Source organism: Sus scrofa, chromosome 4 (assembly GCF_000003025.6).
Source record: "Sus scrofa isolate TJ Tabasco breed Duroc chromosome 4, Sscrofa11.1, whole genome shotgun sequence".
Lineage (NCBI taxonomy): Eukaryota > Metazoa > Chordata > Mammalia > Artiodactyla > Suidae > Sus > Sus scrofa.
In genome coordinates, this window is record NC_010446.5 from 117851359 (window position 1) to 117875630 (window position 24272).

At 42.1% G+C, this 24272-nt stretch overlaps 1 protein-coding gene across 1 annotated transcript; it reads right to left on the reverse strand.

The window, feature by feature from the left end:
* Nucleotides 1418-24272, reverse strand: RTCA (RNA 3'-terminal phosphate cyclase; the record flags this gene model as incomplete). The annotated part of the gene is given in 11 exon segments (NM_001243470.1): nucleotides 1418-1777; nucleotides 2610-2714; nucleotides 5269-5363; nucleotides 12328-12386; nucleotides 14436-14560; nucleotides 15312-15453; nucleotides 17086-17144; nucleotides 20179-20302; nucleotides 21520-21663; nucleotides 23871-23971; nucleotides 24064-24272. Coding segments are annotated over 11 exon segments (1101 nt in total). The 3' UTR covers nucleotides 1418-1675.

A 24272-nucleotide genomic window follows, 5' to 3' on the forward strand; every position in this document is an offset into this window, starting at 1 on the left:
CTAGCCTGGGAACCTCCATATGCCGCGGGAAGCAGCCCTAGAAAAGGCAAAAAGACAAAAAAAAAAAAAAAATGGAGTTCCCGTCATGGCTCAGTAATTGATGAACCTGACTAGTATCCATGAGGATGCATGCGGGTTCCATCCCTGGCCTTGTTCAACGGGTTAAGGATCTGATGTTGCCATGAACTGTGGTGTAGGTGGCAGATGCGGCTCGGATCCTGCGTTGCTGTGGTTGTGGCATAGGCCAACGGCTACAGCTCCGATTAGACCCCTAGCCTGGGAACCTCCACATGCCGTGGGTGCAGCCCTGAAAAGCAATTAAAAAAAATGAAAAAGAAAAATACTTCATGTCTTGTTATAGAAATGAACTTATAAAAATGTACTTCTTGAAAATACCAACAGCAAGCAAAACTATCATCTTTAAATTAAACTGAACTTAATTATCCAAGGCCACAGAAACCACTGATAAGAATTAAGATTATGTGGGTTATGTATACAGATTAATTTTTTTCATTATACTGTCTTATTCAGACTAGCTGTGCACTTTCTGACTGTCATATAGTACCATCCTCTGGATCTCTATCTTGAATTATGTTTTAATCACTACTGAACAAATATAAGACATGACTACGTTCTCACTATATTACAATACAGCATATTTAGCTCATACATCTAATCCGTTTGAGTCATAACCTCAACTGCCTATAGGCACCAGAAAGTAATCTAAATGTGGAACAGCCTAGGTATAAAATAACACAGAGTGGAGTTCCCGTCGTGGAGCAGTGGTTAAGGAATCCGACTAGGAACCATGAGGTTGCGGGTTTGGTCCCTGCCCTTGCTCAGTGGGTTAACGATGCCGCATTGCCGTGAGCTGTGGTGTAGGTCGCAGATGGGCTCGGATCTTGCATTACTGTGGCTCTGGCGTAGGCTGGCAGCTACAGCTCCGATTAGACCCCTAGCCTGGGAACCTCCATATGCCGCGGGAGCGGCCCAAGAAATGGCAAAAAGACAAAAATAAATAAATAAATAACATAGAGTAAGGAAAGGCATATTCTGTTCTAAAGGCACTCAATTATTTTTTTAATACTATAAGCCAAACGAAAACATACCTGGGGCTGATTTGGCCAAATCTATTAGTGTTGAAATATTGCAATTCTCATTGTTTAGCTTTCACAACATACTCAAGAGATTCAAAATCAAGAATTATCAAGTGCCCGCTAGAAAGACGATAAATATAATTAGAACAGCATAATGCTTACTAAATGTTATTGCTGACACAGCAAGGGCATGTATAAAAGTTGTCTCATTATAGTTTACATGAGGTTCCAGTAAAGTAATTAGAATTTTACACAAATTACAGATCAAATCTACATCCTTGACTTTATAAACCAAAAAGAAAACACACTTCAGATGAAAAGAATATGTTAATACTTTAATACTATAATCAGCTATCATACATATTCGCCAACTCTTAAATTTCATTGTCCATATCTGAGGAGATAGTCAAAGTGAGATTTGTTCATAAAGCATGCTCAGCAAATCTAGAACATTCTGTACTTCAGCTCCAAATTTAAACCAGATCCTTTAATAAGTTACTTCTTATTCACTACTCTGTGGTATTTATGAAATGATTAGTACAATACATCTTTGAGGTATCATTTAAAAGGCAAATACCCTATAGATTTGGATTTGTCATCCCAATTCCTTGGCACTCAATAATGTAAGTGTCTTTGGAGGCATCTTCTTCATCTTCTGATTTCTTCACAGTAAATTTAGCCTGAAACCAGAAAAGCATTTAGTGTATAAGTAACATGAAGCAGGATAACGGGAAAAGCCCGTAATTCCAGCTTAAATAGGCAAGCAGTTAATACCAAACTCATTTTATTGAAGAAGCTAGAGATACAAAGATCAAATGACTCATAAGAAATTCAATACCCTAGATGTAAAATATTTTGTTCCAGAGAGTTTCCTGGTGGTTCAATGGGTTAAGGATCCAGCACTGTCACTGCTGTGGTTCTGGTTACAGCTGGAGCACAGGTTCAATCCCTGGACCAGGAATGTTGTGGGTGCAGCCAAAAAAAAAAAAAATTTTTTTTTTTTTTGTTTTTGTTCCAGAAGCCTAGTCCTTGTAAAAAGAGAGTAATAATAAATATCCACCTAAAACAGTTATGTAGAGTAAGATAATTCAGCTTCACTGCTGAGTGAGCTCAGTGTCTGCCACACAGGAAGTAGTCACTGAGTGATAGAAATTATGACTACTAAGCAATTATGATTATTAAGTTTTCTGCATGTTAAAATTTGACTCCAAATTTACCAAAATAAAAATCAATTACTCTTGGAGTTCCCATCGTGGCTCAGTGGTTAACGAACCCGACTAGTAACCATGAGATTTTGGGTTTGATCCCTGCCCCTGCTCAGTGGGTTAGGGATCCAGCGTTGCCAAGAGCTGTGGTGTGGGTCGCAGACACGGCTCAGATCTGACGTTGCTGTGGCTGTGGCAAAGGCCAGCAGCTGTAGTCCAATTCAACCCCTAGCCTGGGAACTTCCATATGCCTTGGGCGCCCCCCCCGCAAAAAAAAACCAATTACTCTTACTAATGGAATACTCACCTTTGCCAGTTGTTCAGCAAAATGTATAGCCGTTTGGGTATGGAGTGTAACTGGTCCTGTTTTTATTCTGGAAATTCCACTGGCTAATGCCATGAAAATGATCAGCTATTGAAAAAAGAACAAAAAAACTCAACCTTTCACATACTAATATTTAGGGTCAAAATTCTACTTCTTTCCAAAAGAAAATATTACTACAAATCATACGTAAAAAAGAATTTCTATTTCTTTAGGTTTCCAGAAGTCCTAAGATAATAGAAAATCTGTGTTACCAAAAGTCTGTGGTAGAGAACAAAAATGCTAATAAGTAGCAGATCTCAAAACAGATTTTTAAGTTAATATTTGAGAATATAAAACAGGGAGTTCCTGTCGTGGCTCAGTGGTTAACAAACCCGACTAGGAACCATGAGGTTGCGGGTTTGATCCCTGGCCTCGCTCAGTGGGTTAAGGATCCGGCAATGCCGTGAGCTGTGGTGTAGGTCACAGATGGGGCTCGGATCTGGTGTTGCTGTGGCTCTGGCATAGGCCAGCAGCTACAGCTCTGATTCAACCCCTAGGCTGGGAACCTCCATATGGCATGGGTACGGCCCTAAAAAAGGACAAAAGACCAAAAAAAGTAAATCCTGACCAATAATTTCTAAACAGAGACATCTGATTTGAGATTAAGGAGAAAAAGGTATGGTAGAAAAGAAAATCTATCAAGAGACCACAAAAAGACTGTTTTTAAAAATATTCACTAACATTTTTTTTTCTTTTTAGGGCCGCACCCAGCCTAGCTTTTTAGGCTAGGGGTCTTCTTAGTGCTGCAGCTGCCAGACTATACCATAACCACAGCAATGTGGGATCCGAGCCGAGACAGCGACCTGCACCACAGCTCATGGTGACGCTGGATCCCCAACCCACTGAGTGAGGCCAGGATCTAACCCACATCCTCATGGATCCTAGTCAGATTTGTTTCCTCTGTGCCATAATGGGAACTCCTCAGTAGCATTTCTCAATGTGAGTAAACATGTTAAGTTTGAGAAGCGTATGATATATCCAAGTGGAGATGTTGAGAGGTATAAGGGATACGTGGAGTCAAGGAGAAAGATCTGGGCTAGTGATATAAATTTAGGAGCTGTCAGGATACAGATGGCTGTGAGACTGGAGGAAATAACTGAGGGACTGAGTATAGATAAAGAAAATAAGGGCTAAACTCAAGGGCTCTCTAAAATTTAGAAGTTGCAAATAACAAGAACAAACTAGCTGAGACAAGAATGTATAGGCAGGGAGTTCCCGTCATGGGCTCAGCAGTTAATAAACCCGACTAGTATCTATGAAGATGTGAGTTCTGTCCCTGGCCTTCCTCAGTGGGTCGGGGATCCAGTGTTGCCATGAGCTATGGTGTAGATCGCAGACGTGGCTCTGATCTGACTCTGCTGTGGCTACGGTACAGGTGGACATCTGTAACTACGTTTCGACCCCTAGCCTGGGAACTTCCGTATGCCAAGAGTGAGGCCCTAAAAAAAGTATAGCCATTGAAAAGCTGTACAATTTGGTTGTGATGATTGTTGTACACCTACAAAGGTAATAAAATTCATTAAGTAATTAAAAGCATAGCCATCTGGAACGAAAAATAATATTAAAAAAAATTTTTTTTTTTATTTTTTAGGCTGCACCCACAACAAGTAGAAGTTCTGGAGCCAGGGACTGAACCTGTCCCACAGCAGCAACCTGGGCTGCTGCAGTGACAAGGCTGGATCCTTTACCCACTGTGCCACCAGCGAAACTCCAAAAGAAAACAGTATTTCAGAAATCAAGTGGAGAAAGTATTTCAAGAAGAAAGGAAGAGTTCCCTACGAGTCTAGCAGTTAGGACGTGGTGCTTTCACCACTGCGGCCTAGATTTAGTCCCTGGCCTGGGAACAGAGATCCCACACCAAGCCTCTACAAACACAGCCAAAAAAAGAAAAAAAGAAAGAAAGAAAAGAAAAAGAAGTTCCTTGGTGGCTCAGTAGGTTAAGGAGCCAGCATTGTCACTGCCAAGGCACAGATTCAAGCCCAGGCCTGGAACTTCTGCAAAAAAAGAGAGCGAGAGTTTTGTAATTGTGATTGGCACATTTTTTTGTTTGGTTTTTTTTTTGTTTTTTTTTGTCTTTTTGCCTTTTCTAAGAAAGGGCCGCTCCCACGGCATATGGAGGTTCCCAGGCTAGGGGTCCAACTGGAGCTGTAGCCACTGGCCTACACCAGAGCCACAGCAACACAGGATCCGAGCTGCGTCTGCAACCTACACCACAGCTCATGGCAACGCCGGATCATCAACCCACTGAGCAAGGGCAGGGACCAAACCCGAAACCTCATGGTTCCTAGTCGGATTCGTTAACCACCGCGCCACGATGGGAACTCCTTTCTTCTTCTTTTTTTTTTTTTGATTGGCCCATTTGTAATTGTGCCAAATGCTGTAGACAGGTCCAGCAAGATGAGAACTGAAAACTGAGTTCAGTTTTATAAATTCCAGAATAATATTCAATTATATAAATTACAGAATAATATTTAAAAAACAGACCAAACTAGGACATACCAATCAGTGTCTGAAAGTCAATGACTAAAATTTATATTCAATCCAAATGTCAAATACATGAATCTAATAGGCTTGATGGTTTTTATCCTAAAAGTGTCATTACCTGGTCTTGCAGATACTCATCCACAGCACCACCATGTCTAAGATTTGCTAATAGCACTTCAGCAGCTTCAATTCCAACCTTGTCTGCATTAACACCTACAACAAGCACATGTAAAAGAAAACACAAAGTAATTACTAATAGGCAAAAAAGTCAGCACTGGTAACATCTTTTAGGCCTCTGAATTCACCTAATCCAATTTTTAGGATAAGATCTTTATGTATATTTAACCTTTTGAGAACTTAGCATGTGCAAATACTTTATTAAATGCACCAATGGAAGAAAAAACAGGCTTCTTGGCCCTGTTTAAGAAGTACAAATTATAGGGTGTTCCCCTCGTGGCTCAGCAGAAATGAATCTGACTAGTATCCATGAGGACACAGGTTTGATCCCCGGCCTTGCTCAGTGGGTTAAGGATCCAGCATTGCCGTGAGCTGTGGTGCAGGTTGCAGACATGGCTCGGATCCTGTGTTGCTGTGGCTGTGGCACAGACTAGCAGCTACGGCTCTGATTTGACCCTAGCCTGGAAAGCTCCATAAGCCGCTGGTGCAGCCCTAAAAAGAAGGAAAACAAAACAAACAAACAAACAAACAAACGTACAAATTGTAAAACCAATTTAAACTAAGTTATGACCCTATAACACTATGCCTTGATTTCAAAATTTTAAATTTGCAAATCCATGTATGTTACAGTTAGTCTGTAGGCAATTCCACTATAATAAAAGGATTGTTTTTTAAGTCAGAGAATTCATTTTCACCTAAGGAAGAGCAGATAAAAATTCTCAGATCAAATATAAAGTTTTATTCTTTCAAGATCTGAGGAGTTCCCACCATGGCGAAGTGGAAACGAATCTGACTAGTATCCATGAGGACAAAGGCTTGATCCCTGGCCTCACTCACTGGGTTAAGGATCTGGAGTTGCCGTAAGCTGTGGTGTAGATCACAGATGCGGCTTGGATCTGGCATTGCTATGGCTGTGGTGTAGGCCAGCAGCTTAGCCCTGATTCCACCCCTAGCCTGGGAACCTCCACATGCCGCAGGTGCGGCTCTAAAAAGACAAACAAACAAACAAACACACATACACACAGAAAACCCAAAAACGATTTGAACACTTATTACTTTATTTTGAAGACAAGTCAGAACATTAACATTATCCCCATGTTCTACTTGCTGCTTCTCCATACATACCCCAAATATTTGGTACAACTCTGAGTATAAGTCCATCGAAAGTAATGGAATGTCAAATGATTGCTTTTTTTAATTTCCTGCCATCCAGCCTTCAAACCTCCCCACCCCCTCTTTTTTGGCCTCCCTGCAGCCTAAGGAGCTCCCAGGCCAGGGATCGGATCCAAGTTACAGTTAGGACTAACCTATTGTCAGGCCGGGGCTTGAACATGGGCCCCAGCACTCCAGAGACACTGCCAATCCCACTGCATCACAGCAGGAACTCCTCTGCAAATGTCTTCTTAAAAAGGAGAATGTGGAGTTCCCTGGTGGTCTACTGGTTAGGACTTGGTGGTTTCACCACTATAGCCCAGATTCAATCCCTGCTCTGGGAACTGAGACCCTACAACAGGCTGCTGCACGCCAAGACCAAAAACAGTAAGTAAATAAAGGGTAAAAATGAGAATGTGGTTAATTTTTACTTTATTTTATACTTGGAAATTCATTTGATTATGTATATGCCTTAATAAAATTTCCCAGAAAAGTGGAATTTTCAAATTTTAACCATTTTTCCCTTATGTAAGTTATAAAACATAATAAATTTACTATCTTCACAACATCAATCAGTTAAGTATTTCTATGACTGAATAAAATGGTTTGGGACATGTATAAATCTTGATTTCCTAGGTAAGCTACCTTGCCTCTTCTCTTTCTCCTTCTAGGGGAAATGGAAATGATAATACCAAAGTTACAGAGCTGTTAAAATTAGAGCTATTTATAAAGCTTCTATTACCAAGACTAGTTCATAATAAGCTACTAATAAAAATAGTTAATACTGAGTAGCCACTATGTGTGTACCACACTAAGTGATAGAAACTGGTTCCTTTGCTGAGGAAACATTAAAAAACATTCATGTATTTGAGAACTAGAGAACAAGTTAAGTGCTAAGCTCTATGGTCTAAACTATATATCCAATGAGAGTTTAGAAAAGGAAAAGATTATAGATTTAGAATAATTTGAGAACGTTTTTCTTTTCTTTCTCATCTTTTTAGGGCCACACCCAAGGCACATGGAACTTCCCAGGCTAGAGGCTGAACTGGAGCCGTAGCTGCTGGCCCACACCACAGCCAGAGCAATATCAGATCTGAGCCGCATCCTTGACCTACACTGCAGCTTGTGGCAACTCTGGACCCTTAATGCACAGAGCGAGGCCAGGGATCAAACCCACATCCTCATGTGATACCAGTCAGGTTCCCAACCCACTGAGCCACAAGGGAACTCCCTGAGAAGGTTTCATGGAGTATGAAGGACTTAAGAGAGTCCTTGAAAAATGGCTAACATTTGCATGGGGAATGCAAAGGAGAAGGAAGGAATTCCTGGCTTTGTAATATTAAAGAGTAGCAGACATACTAAGGTTTCTCCGCAGAGGGGCCTATTTCTCAGGGCCATTTACATTCCTTCCTACCCAGCACCTCAGAGTGAACAATGGTATGAATGGATCTACGTCATTACCAGCAGTCTGTGGCAAGTGAATAAAGTGAAATAAATGAAAATTTTCATTAGTATTACGTTCAAAATAAAAGGACAAAAATCCTAATTTCTCCTGAAAACTTAATGCTTTTTAAACTGCCAAATAACCTCCTGATTTTTTTTTTTTTTTTTTTTTTTGGCCACACCTGCAGCACATTAGAAGTTCACAGGCCAGAATCAAACCCTCACTTCAGCAGCAACCCAAGTCACTGCAGTGACAACGCCAGATCCTTCACCCACTGCACCACAAGAGAACTCCAATCTTCTGGTATTCTTAAACCTCTAAAATGGTCTCAGTTTTGAGGTTCATGGCAAACAAAAATGAATATTCTACGATTTGCGGTATCTTCTAGCTTATTAAAAAAGACAAAACTGTAACACAGTTATCACACTGAACAGAGAAAAGCCAAAGGAGTGATTATGGCATCAGAGAAATGCCATGAATTACCACATAAACTGAAGGAGGGAAGGAAAGTGTTTACTATACACTAGGCAATTCTCATATACAGGAAATAGGATTGATAAATCAGAGGCATAATGCATTCTAGCAGATCTATCTGCCCCACAGTAAAGGACACAACTGAAAGCCAAGAGTAATCAAAGAATGTATACTCAACAACATAGAGACAAAACACATTCTGTCCATACTGCCATCATATACAGGTGGAAGATACTCATACACAGATAAATGGTCTAATCTCATTTTTCAGATTAAGGAAAGCCCAGAGTCACTGTGTAAGATAATGGCAGACACAGGACCAAAAAGTAGGTCTTTTCTCTCTCAGTTCAGTGCCCTGTTATAAAACACTGCCTCCATCTGAAACTGCAACATTCTCTCAGACAATACCTCACCTTGGTAAAAAGAGCAAAGAGGAGTTCCCATCGTGGCGCAGTGGTTAACGAGTCCGACTAGGTTTTGGGTTCAGTCCCTGCCCTTGCTCAGTGGGTTAATGATCCGGCGTTGCCATGAGCTGTGGTGTAGGTTGCAGACTCGGCTCAGATCCCGCGTTGCTGTGGCTCTGGCGTAGGCCGGTGGCTACAGCTCCAATTCGACCCCTCGCCTGGGAACCTCCATATGCCGTGGAAGCGGCCCAAGAAAAGGCAAAAAGACAAAAAAATGTTATAGCTGAAAGGATTTAACAGATTCTTCATGCTAATTCTCTCACTCAATAAATAGGGAAAGTGAGATTAGAATAGTTTTATAAACTGAGACAATGACAAAAACATGACTAGTTACATATGGTGGTATGGACAATCAATGTTGCCTCTGATAATAATGCTTAACTCTAGGAATTTTCTTCCTCTTTTTTTTTTTTTGGTCTTTTTAGCACTGCACCTGCAGCACATGGAGGTTCCCAGGCTAGGGGTCAAATAGGAGCTGTAGCCGCTAGCCTACACCACAGCCACCACAACACCAGATCCGAACTATGTCTGCTACCTACACCACAGCTCATAGCAACACTGTATCCTTAATCTACTGAGCAAGGCCAGGGGTCAAACCTGCATCCTCACGGATGCTAGTCAGATTCATTTCCACTGAGCCATGATGGGAACTCCTTTACTCTATTTAATTTTTTTTTTCGGCTGCACCTGCAACATATGGAAATTCAAACTGGACCTGCAGTTCGCAGCCTATGCCATAGCCACAAGAATGAGCTGCATCTGTGACCTACACCACAGCTTGTAGAAAAGACAGATCCTTAACCCAGAGCAAGGTCGGGGATTGAACCTACATCCTCACAGATACTATGTCGACTTGTTAACCAACTGAGCCACAATGGGAACTCCAATTTTCTATGTAAATCAGAAATGGGAGTTCCTGTCATGGCTCAGCAGTAAGGAATCCCACTAGTATCCATGAAGACATGGGTTCGATCCCTGGACTCACTCAGTGGGTTTAAGGATTCAGCACTGCTGTGAGCTGCGGTGTAGGTTGCAGACGTGGCTCGGATCTGGCATTGCTGTGGTTGTGGTGTAGGCTGGCAGCTACGGCTCCATTTCAACTCTTAACCTGGGAATTTCCATGTGCTGAGGGTGCGGCCCTAAAGAGACAGACACACACACACACACACACACACACACACACACACACAATCATTTCAACTCTTAACCTGGGAATTTCCATGTGCTGAGGGTGCGGCCCTAAAGAGACAGAGACACAGAGACACAGACACACACACACACACACACACACACACACAATCAGAAACAGGAGTTCCCATCATGGCTCAGTGGTTAACAACTCTGACTAGCATCCATGAGGACGCAGGTTCCATCCCTGGCCTCATTCAGCAGGTTAAGGAACTGCCGTGAGCTGTGGTGTAGGTCACAGACGAGGCTTGGATCCTGTGTTGCCGTGGCTGTGGTATAGGCCGGCAGCTGTAGCTCAGATTTGACCCTTAGCCTGGGAACCTCCATATGCTGCGGGTGCAGCCCTAAAAAGCAGAAAAAAGAAAAAAGAAAAAAAAAAAGGGAAATGAAAGGGAATCTGCATAATGGGAGCCATGACATTCTCTGAGATCCTTAATACATAGATAACCTACCTAGACTAAGAGAGAAGACCCCAAGGTGCCTTTGCATTTGCTAATGATATTTCATTTGACTTAAGTGCCCCACGGGAAACAAGGATGGGCCCAGAAGGAGTCAGGCAATGAGAGCAAATGTGTTGCTCTATCCTTTATTCCCTTCTACTACCATGAGTCTAAAAATAAGTACTGTGTACTCTACACGAGTGATATCCAAAGACAACGTCAAAGTAAAAACCATCTCATCAGAATGACAAAGTGAAAAAATGTAGATGGATTATTAGTAAAGAAAGTTTTTCAGGGCTGGCAGTAAAGTTAATTCCAGTTTTGTCCCTTTCCAATGTCAACGCAACATATCTAAAACTATCACCTACCGTGCAAACCAACTCTACCTCCTACATTCCCAAGTTGTAAATGTTTCCAATTACCCAAGGTAGAAATCCAGAAGGTCATTCTTCACATTACCTCCTTCACCTCCCATATCCAACTGATCACCAAATTCACCTTCCTAAATGTCTTTACTCAGCTCTCACCTCTCTAGCCTCAGTCACTGCACCCCTTACTCCTTGGTGCAGACCCTCCCCATTTCTGACCTGAACTGACGCGTCTTCCTCCCCCACTACGGTCTTCCTGTGATCCTCTACAGAGCCATTAGAGCTACCTTCCCAAGATCTGCTATTACATCCCTCCTTAAAATCTACGTTTTCAGGGTGAAACCCAAACTCCTTTATACGGCGTATAAAGCTTTTCAAAACAAGATGACCTCTCTAACCTCATTCTCTCCACCTCCAACCCAGATCCTATACTCATCACACGTGGTTGTAGTGGCCCAAACACAGAAACTTTCACTTTTATGTCAGCATTTTCTTTTGTCCTTCCTCCTTAGCGCTCATTTTTCCCTTTTCCATCTGGCTAACTTCTACAGAACTCACTGGAAGATCACCGAATGGCACAAGACAGATCTGAGGTTGGTCGGCCCCCAAAGAATTAGCTGTTCTTCTCCTGTGTCCCCATGGTGCCCTGGGGACACCATATTCAGAGTGCTGGTCTGTCTCCTCTGGCAGAACAAGCCAGGAGGCAGAAGTGGGGGCTTTCTCTTGTGAATTCTTTGTCTTTTTGTCTTTTTGCCTTTTCTAGGGCCACACCCTCGGCATACGGAGGTTCCCAGGCTAGGGGTCTAATCGGAGTTGTAGCTGCGGCCTATGCCAGAGCCACAGCAATGGGGGATCCGAGCCGTGTCTGCAAGCTACACCACATCTTGCGGCAACGCCAGATCCTTAACCCACTCAGCAAGGCCAGGGATCGAACCCGCAACTTCATGGTTCCTAGTCGGATTTGTTAACCACTGAGCCATGACGGGAACTCCTCTTGTGAATTCTTTGTATACAGTACCTGACACATTTTAGTACCCAATGATAATACAAGCAAACTGAACTCATGGTCCACCCCATACCAGCAAAACACAAATTTTTGTAGTACCTGACAAAGGGGAAGAGATACATGTACGCATCTGTTAATATTTAAAGTTATTTTGCCTTTGAGGCAAATTCTAGTTGAATTTCTTAGTTGTATGTGTGGTAGTTGATTGCTGTATTCCTACTTTGTAGCATCTTTAAAAGATGCTAATCCTCAAGGAGTTCCCATTGTGGGTCAGCAGTAACGGACCCAACTAGTATCCATGAGAACTAGTTAGCCCGGAAATTTCCATATGCTGCAGAAAAAAAATAGAATCAGTTAACAATATCCTTTTAAACTCGTCCATCATTCTATAACATTCTAATTGTGAGAGATAACTAAAGAATTTTACACTAGTATTGGGAACAGGGGACTCCATTTATCTATACCTCGTTTACCAAGTGATGATCCAGCAAACAAACAGCCAGTGGATGTCTCAGCAATAATGCTATATAGGAAAAAAAAAAAAAAAGTATTACTACCTAGGCTATAAATATTCTAAAAGTACAAGCAAACACAACACAGAAGAGTAACTGTTAAATATGCAGAATTAGATCTGGTTAGTATACTGCAAAAGTGAAATTCTTCATGATTGGCATTCTCCAACTTCATCTGGGTATTACTACCCTTCAGCGCTCCTGACAAGAAGTCACACTAAATTCTAAACCACCTGCAGGTAAGAAATGGTCCTCCCGGAAGTCGCATCATCAGCACTAAAGTGGTACCATTTCACAGGCATACTGCACTATATTTTAAGAAAATCTTAAACGAAAAGGTCTTTCGACAGAGATTTTGTCTTAGAGTTTTTAGACAGTATCCTATGTAGAAAATGCATTTGCTTTAAACCCTTTAATAGGAACTCTGAAAAACAGAGTTTAAAAAAAAATTCCGGGAGTTTCCATCATGGAGCAGCAGAAACAAATCCGACTAGGAGCCATGAGGTTGCAGGTTCAATCCCTGGCCTTGCTGAGTGGGTTAAGGATCTGGTGTTGCCATGAGCTGTGGTATGGGTTGCAGACACGGCTCGGATCTGGCGTTGCTATGGCTGTGGCATAGGCTGGCAGCTGTAGCTGTGATTAGACCCCTAGCCTGAAACTTCATATGCTGCGGGTACAGCCCTAAAAAGACAAAAGACAAAAAAAAAAAAAAAAATTCCAAGGGCCACACCCACGGCATATGGAAGTTCCCAGGCTAGGATTTGAACTGGAGCTGCAGCCACCATCCTACACCACAGGCACCGAAATGCAGAATGCAAGCCAAATCTGCAACCTATGCTGCAGCTTGCAACAACACCAAATCCTTAACCCACTGAGTGAGGCCAGGGATCAAACCCACATCTTCATGGATACTAGTCAGGTTCTTAAACTGCTGAGCCACAACAGGAACTCTGAGAGTTTAAAATTCAACTATCCCGACGTTCCCATTGTGCTTCAGCTATAACAAGCCCGACTGGTATCCATGAGGATTCGGATTCGATCCATGGCCTCAATCAGTGGGTTAAGGATCTGGCAATGCTGAGGCTGTGGCTGACAGCCATAACTCCAATTAGACCCCTGGCCAGGGAACTTCCATATGCTGTGGGAGTGGCCCTAAAAAGCAAAAACAAAAACAAACAAAAAATAAAACTTAACGAACCACAAAAGATAATTTTATTCTTCAAAAACATTAATTAAAGCATTTTTACAACACTTAAATCAGTAACTCCTAATTGGGTTATTACCATACTAGCTATATTTCTTTCCAACAACAGATCTTTGCAGACTTCTCTAGAAGCCTAGAGGTTAAGGATCCAGCATTGTCATTGCTGTGGCATGGGTTCAATACCTTGCCCAGGAACTTTCACATGCCTCAAGAGTAGACAAAAATAAATATATATTTGCCATATCTAATATTTACTTGTAAAGTGATTTCACATTTGAGATACAGAAAAGTAACCAAAAATATCTCTCTTAGGATCATCTTCAAAGGTTAGCTTCTGATTAGCTTAAACATTTACATCACTATATAAATAAAAAGCTTTTTTTTTTTTTTTTTTTTTTTTTTTTTTTCAAACGGCTGCACCTTCAGCATAATGAAGTTCCTGGGCCAGGGACAATCACAGCTACAGCAGCAGGCCTATGCCACAGCCACAGCAACACTGGATCTGAGCTGCACCTGCAAGCTACGCCACAGCCTGCTGCAACGCCAGATCCTTAACCCACTGAGCGAGGCCAGGGATGGAACCCATATCCCTCACAGAGGCAATGTTGACTTAACCTGCTGAGCCACAACAGGAACTCCCCAAAGGTCTTATAATGTCATAAAATGTAAACCATCCTCAGGAAAAAATTCAAAATAGTCATCACAATTCATCACACTGTTGTTTTAGGTAGAAATGCCCTTAAAAATGTCTTCTTAAAACTACAAATTTAAAAAGACACAAATCTTTAATTAATTAAAAAGGGATAATTATTTCAGGACTCCCAACCAATGTCTAGGAAAAAGTGTATTGTCTCACATTATTCCACTTCCATTGCCAAAAGCTTGGTCTTTAGGTTCCTGAACAGGCTGGATGTTAACATACAGATCCCTAATCTCCTTTCTGATGCATCTTACAGCTGCCGCCGCCATATCTTTTGCTACCTATTTTGGCAAAACAGAAACACAGAATAAAGTAAATTAATGATGATCTTGACAATTGCTTTCAAGCCTTCAAAGACAAATAATTAATAAATTTTACATGCATGATATAAAAACTCAATTTTCAAGAGTAGAGAGCAGAGAATCTTAACAAAAATTTTAATGAAAAGATTTATTAAAACATTAAGTGCCATCGGAGTTCCCGTCATGGTACAGCAGAAACGAATCCGACTAGGAAACACGAGGTTGCAGGTTCGATCCCTGTCCTCGATCAGTGGGTTAGGGATCTGGCGATGCCGTGAGCTATGGTGGTGTAGGTCACAGATGTGGCTTGTATCTGGCATTGCTGTGGCTCTGGCGGAGGCTGGAAGCAACAGCTCTGATTAGCCCTCTCACCTGGGAACCTCCATACGCCGCAGGTGTGGCCCTAAAAGGACAAAAGACAAAAAAAAAAAAAAAAAAGTGCCTTTAATAATTTCAACATTTAGATGATAGAGTTCCCACTGTGGCACAATGGGATCAGTGGTATCTCTAGAGCGCCAGGACACAGGTTCCATCCCCTGTCAGCACAGCACATTAGTGGATCCAGCACTGCCACACCTGTAGCAGAGGTCAAAACTGCAGCTTAGATCTGATCCCTGGGCCAGGAACGCCATATGCCGAAGCACAGACAAGAAAAAAGAAAAAAAAAAACTTAGACGATGTGAAACTATCAAGACACACTCACACATTTAAGAACATCTAGATAACTTACTTTAAATGGCAAAACACCAGCAACAAAAGCTCTTCCATATATCTTAGTCACAGAGCCACGGTCAGTTAAATTTATTGGGTTCAACTGTTTAACTGGCGACATTCGGACAATCACTTCACCACCCCCTTTTGGGTAGTAGCCCCTATGAAAGTATAATTAAGTACATAAATTGACTGCATGACAAAAATAAAGTTCGATATTTACAATAAAATAACATGGATTGATATGCAAAAATATAATTCATGTTTGAAATTTCCAAATTATGTTTTAGATCTGTACCATCCAATATGGTAGACTTAAGCTACATGTGACTATTTAAATTTTAAAATATTTAAGGAGTTCCTGCTGTGGCTCAGTAGTTAATGAACCTGACTAGCATCCATAAAGACATGGTTTCGATCCCTGGCCCCGCTCAGGGGGTTAAGGATCTGGAGTTGCTGTGGGCTGTGGTGCAGGTCGAAGGCGCAGCTCAGATCCCATGTTGCTATGGCTCTGGCATAAGCTGGCGGCTACCGTTCTGTCTAGATCCCTAGCCTGGGAACCTCCATATGCCACCAGTGCAGCCCTAAAAGACAAAAAAAAAAAAAAAAAAAATTAAAATTAAAAAATTAAATAAAAATATTTAAAACTCAGCCCTCCCGTTGCACCCGCTACATTTCCAATAGTCATTAGTCTTATGTAGCAACTGACTAACACACTGGACAGATAGGAAACATTTCCCTCAGTGCAAAAACGTCTCTTCAACAGTGCTGTTTTAGAATATAAGCTACTTAAATGACAGGATCTTCATCTATTTTATTTCTGCTATATTCTAGCATCTAAAACAATGTCTGGCACGAAGTGCGCGCTCAATAAATACATAATGAATACTTAGCTGAAGCACTAAAATTTTATCTCAAATATCTAGTGTCATTTACTCTACAGACGATGCTAAGAACACACAAGCGAAAGTAAGAATGCTCCTATCCATGAGGAGCTCCCCTTCTGGCAGGATGGGGCTCCACGTGTAACCTACCAGAACACAAAGCAGGCTGTAAGGAGGACTATGATAGATGTGCAAGTACAAATTCCAACTGAGGCACAACTGACAATTCACACAAGAAATTACAAGTTTCATTTTCAAAAAATGGAGGATTTCCAAACTTTAGGAGAGCAGGGAAAGAAAAACCTGAATAAAGATATAAAAGTTTGAAGGCCCAAAGTATGTGTAAGGAATGGCAGCAATCATGTTAACCAGTTAGAACATTTGGTACTCAGAGGAGGGGAAGGAGAGTAAAGCTAGAAAGGTAAATTGGAGGAAGACTGTAAGGCTCTTAAATGTCACACCAAGAAACCTGACCTTGTTACTATGTGGCAAAAGTAAAGCCTTATAGAGAAATAACCTGAATGCCCAATGTGTCTCTTAGGAAAATAACTCTGGTTGCACCACGGAGGAGAAACCCCTTCATGATCCTGCAGTGCCCAGTCCAGTGGTCTGCACACAGTGAGCATTTGATCTGGCCAAGCATGGATTACTCCAGATATGGAGGTGCCTCCAAATGGTAACTCCCTTGAAAATATTTCTCCTAAGAAACAGGCAAACACCATACGTAGCTGCTTTCAAGACCCCGTGCCCCTGCAGCTTACTGTTTTTAAGCCACAAAGTACTATTATTTCCTAGAAGAAATGTAATGTATTAAGTGCAATCCAGAATGATAGTTTCTCTAGGATCTAACTTTTCCACTATTAGTAGCACAAGCAATGGGTCAAAGGGTTTAGACTTAAGGTAACTTACCTCATTTTAATGTCACAGTTAAATGTGAAACCAAATTTTTCAACAATTGGCTTGAAAACCTGAAAAAAATCAATTAACTGTTACTTTACCACCAATACTCACTGATTCAATAAATATTTAATAAAGAAAATTGCTCTGCACCGAGACAGTAATGAGGAACTACACACAGATAAAGAGTGACATAAAAATGTGTTAGCCAAGTTTTCAAGCGATGCTGACGCTACTGACCCAGGGACACTTTGGAACCAGTGATCTAAGAAGTGCTACAAAGACAGATGCGCTGGGATTATTATTATGACCATCCAGTGAGATCCATTTTGATGGGCCACTGCACTGAATGAACGTCATGGATATGGTTTTGTTTTCTGCGCAAAGTGGAAATGGACAAACAATCCCTGAATACACTATTTGAAAAATAAAAATGGTAGTTCAAAACAGAACTCATTGTAAACTATGAAATACATATTGATACCAAGTTGCTAGGTAACAAAATAAAGATCATAAACTGAGGTGGGATAAAGAGAGCAGATGGAGAAGAATGTAGGTTTGAGACTGTTTTAATGGTCAGCTCTTCAATATTTAACCAATCTAGAAGATCATATATCTGAAAGACAACGGACAGTGAAAAGATACAATTCTGGAGTTCCCGTAGTGGCTCAGTGGTTAATGAATCCGACTAAGAACATGAGGTTTCGGGTTCGATCCCTGGCCTGGCTCGGTGGGTTAAGGATCTGGTGTTGCCGTGAAATTGCGGTGTAGGTCACAGACATGGCTCGGATCCCGAGTTGCTGTGGCTGTGGCGTAGGCCGGCAGCTACAGCTCCAATTAGACCCCTAGCCTGGGAACCTCCATATGCTGCGGATGCACCCCTAGAAAAGGCAAAAAGACAAAAAAAAAAAAAAAAAAAGAAAAAAAAAAAAAGATACAATTCTAACATCAGCTGAGGTTAACATAGCTTCTGGGGTAAAGGACTCATTTCTTCATTTCTACCTAGTAGGAAGTATTCAGGTGATCATGAGAAATTAAAGAATTAGTGCTATCATCCAATCTTCAAAAATAATTTGAATCTGTACAATTGTTCCATTTTTCTCAAGCTGAAGATAGGTTATTTTCTGTTCATTTTTTGCTTTATAAAAATGTTCTTGTAAAAGTCTGAAAAAATAAAAAGTGTTAGCTACCTCTATTTTTCAAATAAAATAACTAATATGTAGCTAAAATTTAACGTTTAAGATTTAGTTTAACATTTAATTAACCAGGACTGTGCAAGTCTAATGAAAAAAAAAAAAAATCAGAACCCAGGATACCTGATCCCAGTGGTTATATACTCAAGTCCAGTATTTCCCAACAACTCTCAATATAAAGCACTCTAAGAAAGGAGGGGGCACAGGGAGTTCCCGTTGTGGCGCAGTGGTTAACGAATCCAACTAGGAACCATGAGGTTGCGGGTTCGATCCCTGCCTGCTCAGTGGGTTAACGATCTGGCGTTGCCGTGAGCTGTGGTGTAGGTAGCAGACATGGCTAGGATCTTGCGTTGCTGTGGCTCTGGCTACAGCTCCGATTAGATCCCTAGCCTGGGAACCACCATATGCCGCGGGATGGACCCAAGAAATGGCAAAAAGACAAAAAGACAAAAAAAGAAAGAAACGAGGGGCAAAAAACTGAAGAGCATTCCATCCTGCCTTCTCCATTTTTTATACAGTTGAAACCTCACTGTATATACATTGGTTTATCCTTTTTTTCCCATTTAACATAATAAACAAAAGCATTTTCCCAGCATAAAATTCCTCCTAAAAAATGACTACATGGCACGCTAGCAAAATTTATATAACCATTCTCCAAGTTTTCATTATTATAGAACTATATATCATATAACAATAATTACAGTATATAATGCTCTGCTGCAACAACTTTAACATTATCTTTGCTGTACTTCGTAACATTTAATTAGGGTCATTTCCTAGAGTGAATTACTAGGTAGAAGAGAGATTAACTTTCATTATATATCCCATCAAATTGAATTTTAAAAGACTGTACCATCTATTAAAACGGCAAAAAAAATTTTTTAACTGAAATCTGAGAGTATCAAGTGCTGGGGAGGATGAAAAAGAGATGAAACTCTCCTACAATGCAGCCACTTTGGAAGCCAAAGTAACTTGGCAGTTTCTCATACAGTCAGACATAAACTTACTACTACAACTGAGCAACCTCTCTCTAGGTACTTACCCAAGAGAAATGAAAACTTACACTCACACAAAAAGCCTGTATGTATTTACAGTGACTTTACTTCTAACACTGATGAATGGCTAAACAAACTGGTACGCCCATATAAGAGATCACCCCTTAGCTTTTACTGCTGATAAAAGCAATATGGGTGAATCTCAAATGTATTATAAGTGAAAAAAAATCAGACTCAGGAGTTCCAACTCACTAACCACTGAGCCACAACAAGAACTCCAGTATTTTAACTCTTCTTTTGAGTTTTTTTCCTCCAAATCATAATCCCTGTATTTATAAAATAACATACCTAATAAGCAATATAATGTATATAGTAATTACACTTAAGGTTCTTAAAGAATTCACTATGGGAGTTCCTGCCTTTGCTCAGCGGAAATGAGTCTGACTAGCATCCCTGAAGACAAAGGGAGTTCCTTTGTGGCTCAACAATTAACGAACCCAACTAGGATCCATGAGGATGTGGGTTCAATCTCTGGCCTTGCTCAGTGGGTTAAGAATTTGGCATTGCTGTGAGCTGTGGTGTAGGTGGCAGACGTGGCTTGGAGCTGACACTGCTGTGGCTCTGGCAAAGGCCAGCAGCTACAGCTCTAATACAACCCCTAATCTGGGAACCTCCATATGCCGCAGGTTCGACCCTAAAAAGGTTAAAAAAAAAAAAAAATTCACTATGAGCACTGTTCTAAGATACAACACACGATCTAAAGTAAACATAACTCCTTACCCGCAATAGAACCTGATACCATGAAGAAATAAACAGGTATGTATACAAAACACCGAGGATATTTTTAAATAGAGAATGGAGATCCAGAAGAATGTATGAGATCATTTTAGTTTGTCAGCAGCAATAAAAGTCCTTACCATGGCCGTGTAGTCAATCTGTGGTGCCATTTCAGCATTAGTTCCACCTTTCAAACGAAGTTCTGATGGAGAAGCAGCAAAAAGAACACAGGGCATTGACACCTGCATCAAGAGGCACACACTCCTAAGGAGAAGGCAGAATAGGCTTAGCTGCACTTTCTTTTTAAAGCCTCAAGAATGAGACAGTACTACACATCACAATTAGCTAAAGCACAGGAAACTGAGAAGACAGGCACATGCTTTCAAGTTTAAAGTTAAACGCCTCAGTGACTGAGTAACATCATGAATCTTAAAGACAATACTTCACAGACCTTAAATGATAAACATATATGGGTTTGAATCCAATACCAAATGCATTAGCTGTGTGATTTCTTTACATTACAACAGGGGGTGGGGTAAAAAACAAAGCATCATGGAGTTCCCATTGTGCCTCAGCAGAAACAAACCCAACTAGTTTCCACGAGGACACAGGTTCGATCCCTGGCCTCGCTCAGTGGGTTAAGGATCCAGCGTTGCCATGAGCTGTAGTGTAGGTCACAGATATGGCTCAGATCCTGAGTTGCTATGGCTGTGGTATAGGCTGGCAGCTACAGCTTCGATTCGACCCCTAGCCTGGAAACTTCTATATGCTGTGGTATGGCCCAAGAAACAAAAACAAACAAACAAACAAAAAAGATATACTTCCTACCATCATGGAATTTATGATAGCAGAATACTCACAGAGACTGATAGCTGAATATTTTACATGGAAAAAACTTACGGAAGTAATCAAGCAAAAAAAAAAAAAAAAAAAAAAAAGGAGTTCCTGTTGGGGCACAGCAGAAATGAATCTGACTAGGAACCATGAGGTTGCCAGTTCGATCCCTGGCCTCGATGTACGTTAAGGATATGGCGTTGCCATGAGCTGTGGTGTAGTTGCAGACACAGTCTGATCCTACATTGTTGCTGTGGCCTAGACCGGCAGCTGTAGCTCCAATTCAACCCCTAGCCTGGAACCTCCATATGCCTTGGGTGCGGCCCTAATTTTAGCAAAAAACAAACAAACAAAAAACTCAAAGAAGTAATCTTTGCCATAATTCACCTCTGCTTGGTCTCACAGTCAAAAAATGTGAGAAATCACCAGAAACAATTACAGAATACATAGCATTTTATAAAATGAAACCGATTTGGGGGGGGTCTTTTTAGGGCTGGATCTGTTCGTTTCCTCTGTGCCACAAGGGGAACTCCCTATCTATTTTAAAAATGAGTAAACTAAAGATTCAAAGAGGTTAAGTAAGTAAGTGGCAGCACCTGTATCTGCATTCAAAGCCCATATTTAAATGGAATGTAAGTGACACATACCCTGCTGTCTTGGTATCTGCGGTGTGGGTTCCGCCTTTGATCTTCTCTGGTGTAAACATTATTTCTGTTGAGCCGATTTCTGCCCCCTCTAGTTGCCCATCACACAAATCTCGAACCATTTCCAGTCCAGATAAATGCTGAGGCCTTCAGGTCATAATACTGCATCAAAACGTGTGCATTCAGACTGCCTATATCCCTACATTTTATGACACATTTATAAAACTGCAATGGCAAGAAAACAGCAAGGTCTAACCAGAGCAAACGCTATGTCTTTAGGGTCAGAGCTTCCTTTCTACTTTTTATGTACTTAAACTACCTGTGAGTAGGCATCATTTTTAGGGGTTCCCTTCAGAATAATTATTTTAGCTATAAACACATGCTGATAATATCATTGCAAATTACCAATGGAATACTACTTAGCCATAAAAAAGACAAAATAAGGCCATTTGCAGTAACATGGATGCACTACATTCTAAGTGAAGTCAGAAAGAGAAAGAAAAATGCATATGATATCACTTATATATGGAATCTAAAACACGGCACAAATGAACCTATCTACAAAAGAGAAATAGACTCACAGATGTAAAGAAGAGACCTGTGGTTGCCAAAGAGAAGGGGGGGTGGAGTGGGATGGATTGGGAGTTCCGGGTTAATAGGTGCAAACTAGTACATTTAGAATGCATAAGCAATGGGGTCCTACTGTACAGCACAGGGAACTATGTGCAGTCTCTTGGGGTAGAACATGATGGAAGATAATAGGAGGAAAAAAATACACACACACAACTGTGTCACTATGCTGTACAGCAGAAATTGACACAATGTTGTAAATCAACTATACTCTAATAAAAAAATATTGCTGCAAATTAGAAGTGTGCAAAAGAGGAAAACTAATAAAACTACTGAAGTGCCACCAGTCTCATCTGCACTTCAATGAATAATCGGTGGTACCTGTTATGGACTGAATTTTGTTTCCCCAAGATTCATGTGTTGAAGCCCTAACCCCCAATACCTCAGAAGTAACTATATTTGCAAACAAGACCTTTAAAGAGGTGATCAAGTTAAAAAGGGCAGTTAGCGAGAGCCCTAACCCATTCTCACCTGTGCCCTTGCAAAAAGAGATTAGAACAGAGAGAAACCAGGGTGCACATGCACAGGGGGCTGACCATGGAAAGAGGCAGCAAAAGGTCAGTCATCTCCAGGCCAAGGAGAGAGGCCTGAAATAGAATCTCCCCTTATAGTCCTCAGAGGAAACCAACCTGACCAGCACCCTAATCTTGGACTTCCAGCCTACAGAACTGGGAGAAAAAGCAAATTTCTGTTGTTAGGCCACCTAGTCTGTGGGATTTTGTTATGTCAGCCCAGCAAACTAATAAAGTACTTAACACAGCCTCAATGAATTAATTTACCTATTAGTGAAATGGATAGCTGAAAACTACTGCTGTGACAAAGGGAATTCATGTTCACACACATCAGTAACTGCCCTTTAATAATTTCAAAGTGAAGAGTGGATAAAAGACTAAGAGACACTTAATCCATGAGAACAAAACATATACAAAATACAAAGAATTGGTCTGGCATCACCCTGGGTCCTCTTCTAACAGGCGCTTATACCTGACACTTAAACTAGTGGCATGCCTAGCTCCCCAGACAGAAGAAACAAGGTCAATGTCAACGTAAATATTCCCTCGCCACAACGGATAATCCTGGTGGCATCCACAGCTTCCTAGAGGTCTGAATAAAACTGGAATGACACATCTCAGGGTTCTTTCCTGCTCTTCTGAGAATAAAATGTGCGATAGCAGAAAATACAATGGTTAAAAAGTGAGGTTTTCTCTGTCTAGACCTTGAGGCTGCTCTGCGCTGATTTACCCTGCCCGCTGCTACGAGGTCTCCCGGTTGCTACGCACGACCGAGGAGATGGGGAAATGTTTTAAAAGATAAAGAGACAACTCTGGCCCAATAGAGAAAACACGGGCTTATTTTGTGAACTTGCCCCTTGAGGCTTTCAAGAGCATACAAGCCCAGCTACAGATAACCCCCGGGCACGGCCGGAGCGCTCTTCCCCGGGTCGCTGCGTCCTCAACCCTGGGACCGGGATCTCCCGGCATCCCCGCCGGGCTCCGGATGCCCAGCCCCACCGCGCGCTCCCCATCCCCACCCCACCCCCAAACCACAGGTGGGCGCCCGCCCCCACCGTCCAGTCCCACCGCTAGTATCCTTCTCTCCCTCAGTGCCCAGCCCGTTGCCAGCCCCTCACCCCTCCAGCCCCACGACTTGTCCCCCCAGCCCCTCAGTCCCCAGCCCGGCGCCCGCCCTCATCCTCCAGTCCCGCGACCCGGCTTCCCAATTACCTCAGGCCGGGCGTGCTGCGGCCGGCTCGAATCTTCTGCACCCGCAAGGGGAGGCCCAGCAGGCAGCTCAAGGCCGTCGACACCCTCAGGATCTGCCCGCCCTGGTGCGGAGAGAAGAGAGAGAACATCACACGGGACCAGGGGCAGCTCGGGGGCAGCCGCCACCGGCCAGGCCTCCGGCCCCCGCACTCACCCCTTCCATGATGCCGCCGTCCACCTCCACCCGCGGCCCCGCCATGGGAGTCGCCCTGGGGCCTGGCCCACTGCGACGCAGCCTCGGCCCGAGCCGGAGGAAGGGGAGAAGCAGGCTCCGGCCCCGCAGCTCCGGAATCTCAGTCTTGACTCGAGGCCGCGGGACGCCGCCGAAAGAGAGAAGACTGGCCGGCTGCCGGAACGCCCGGA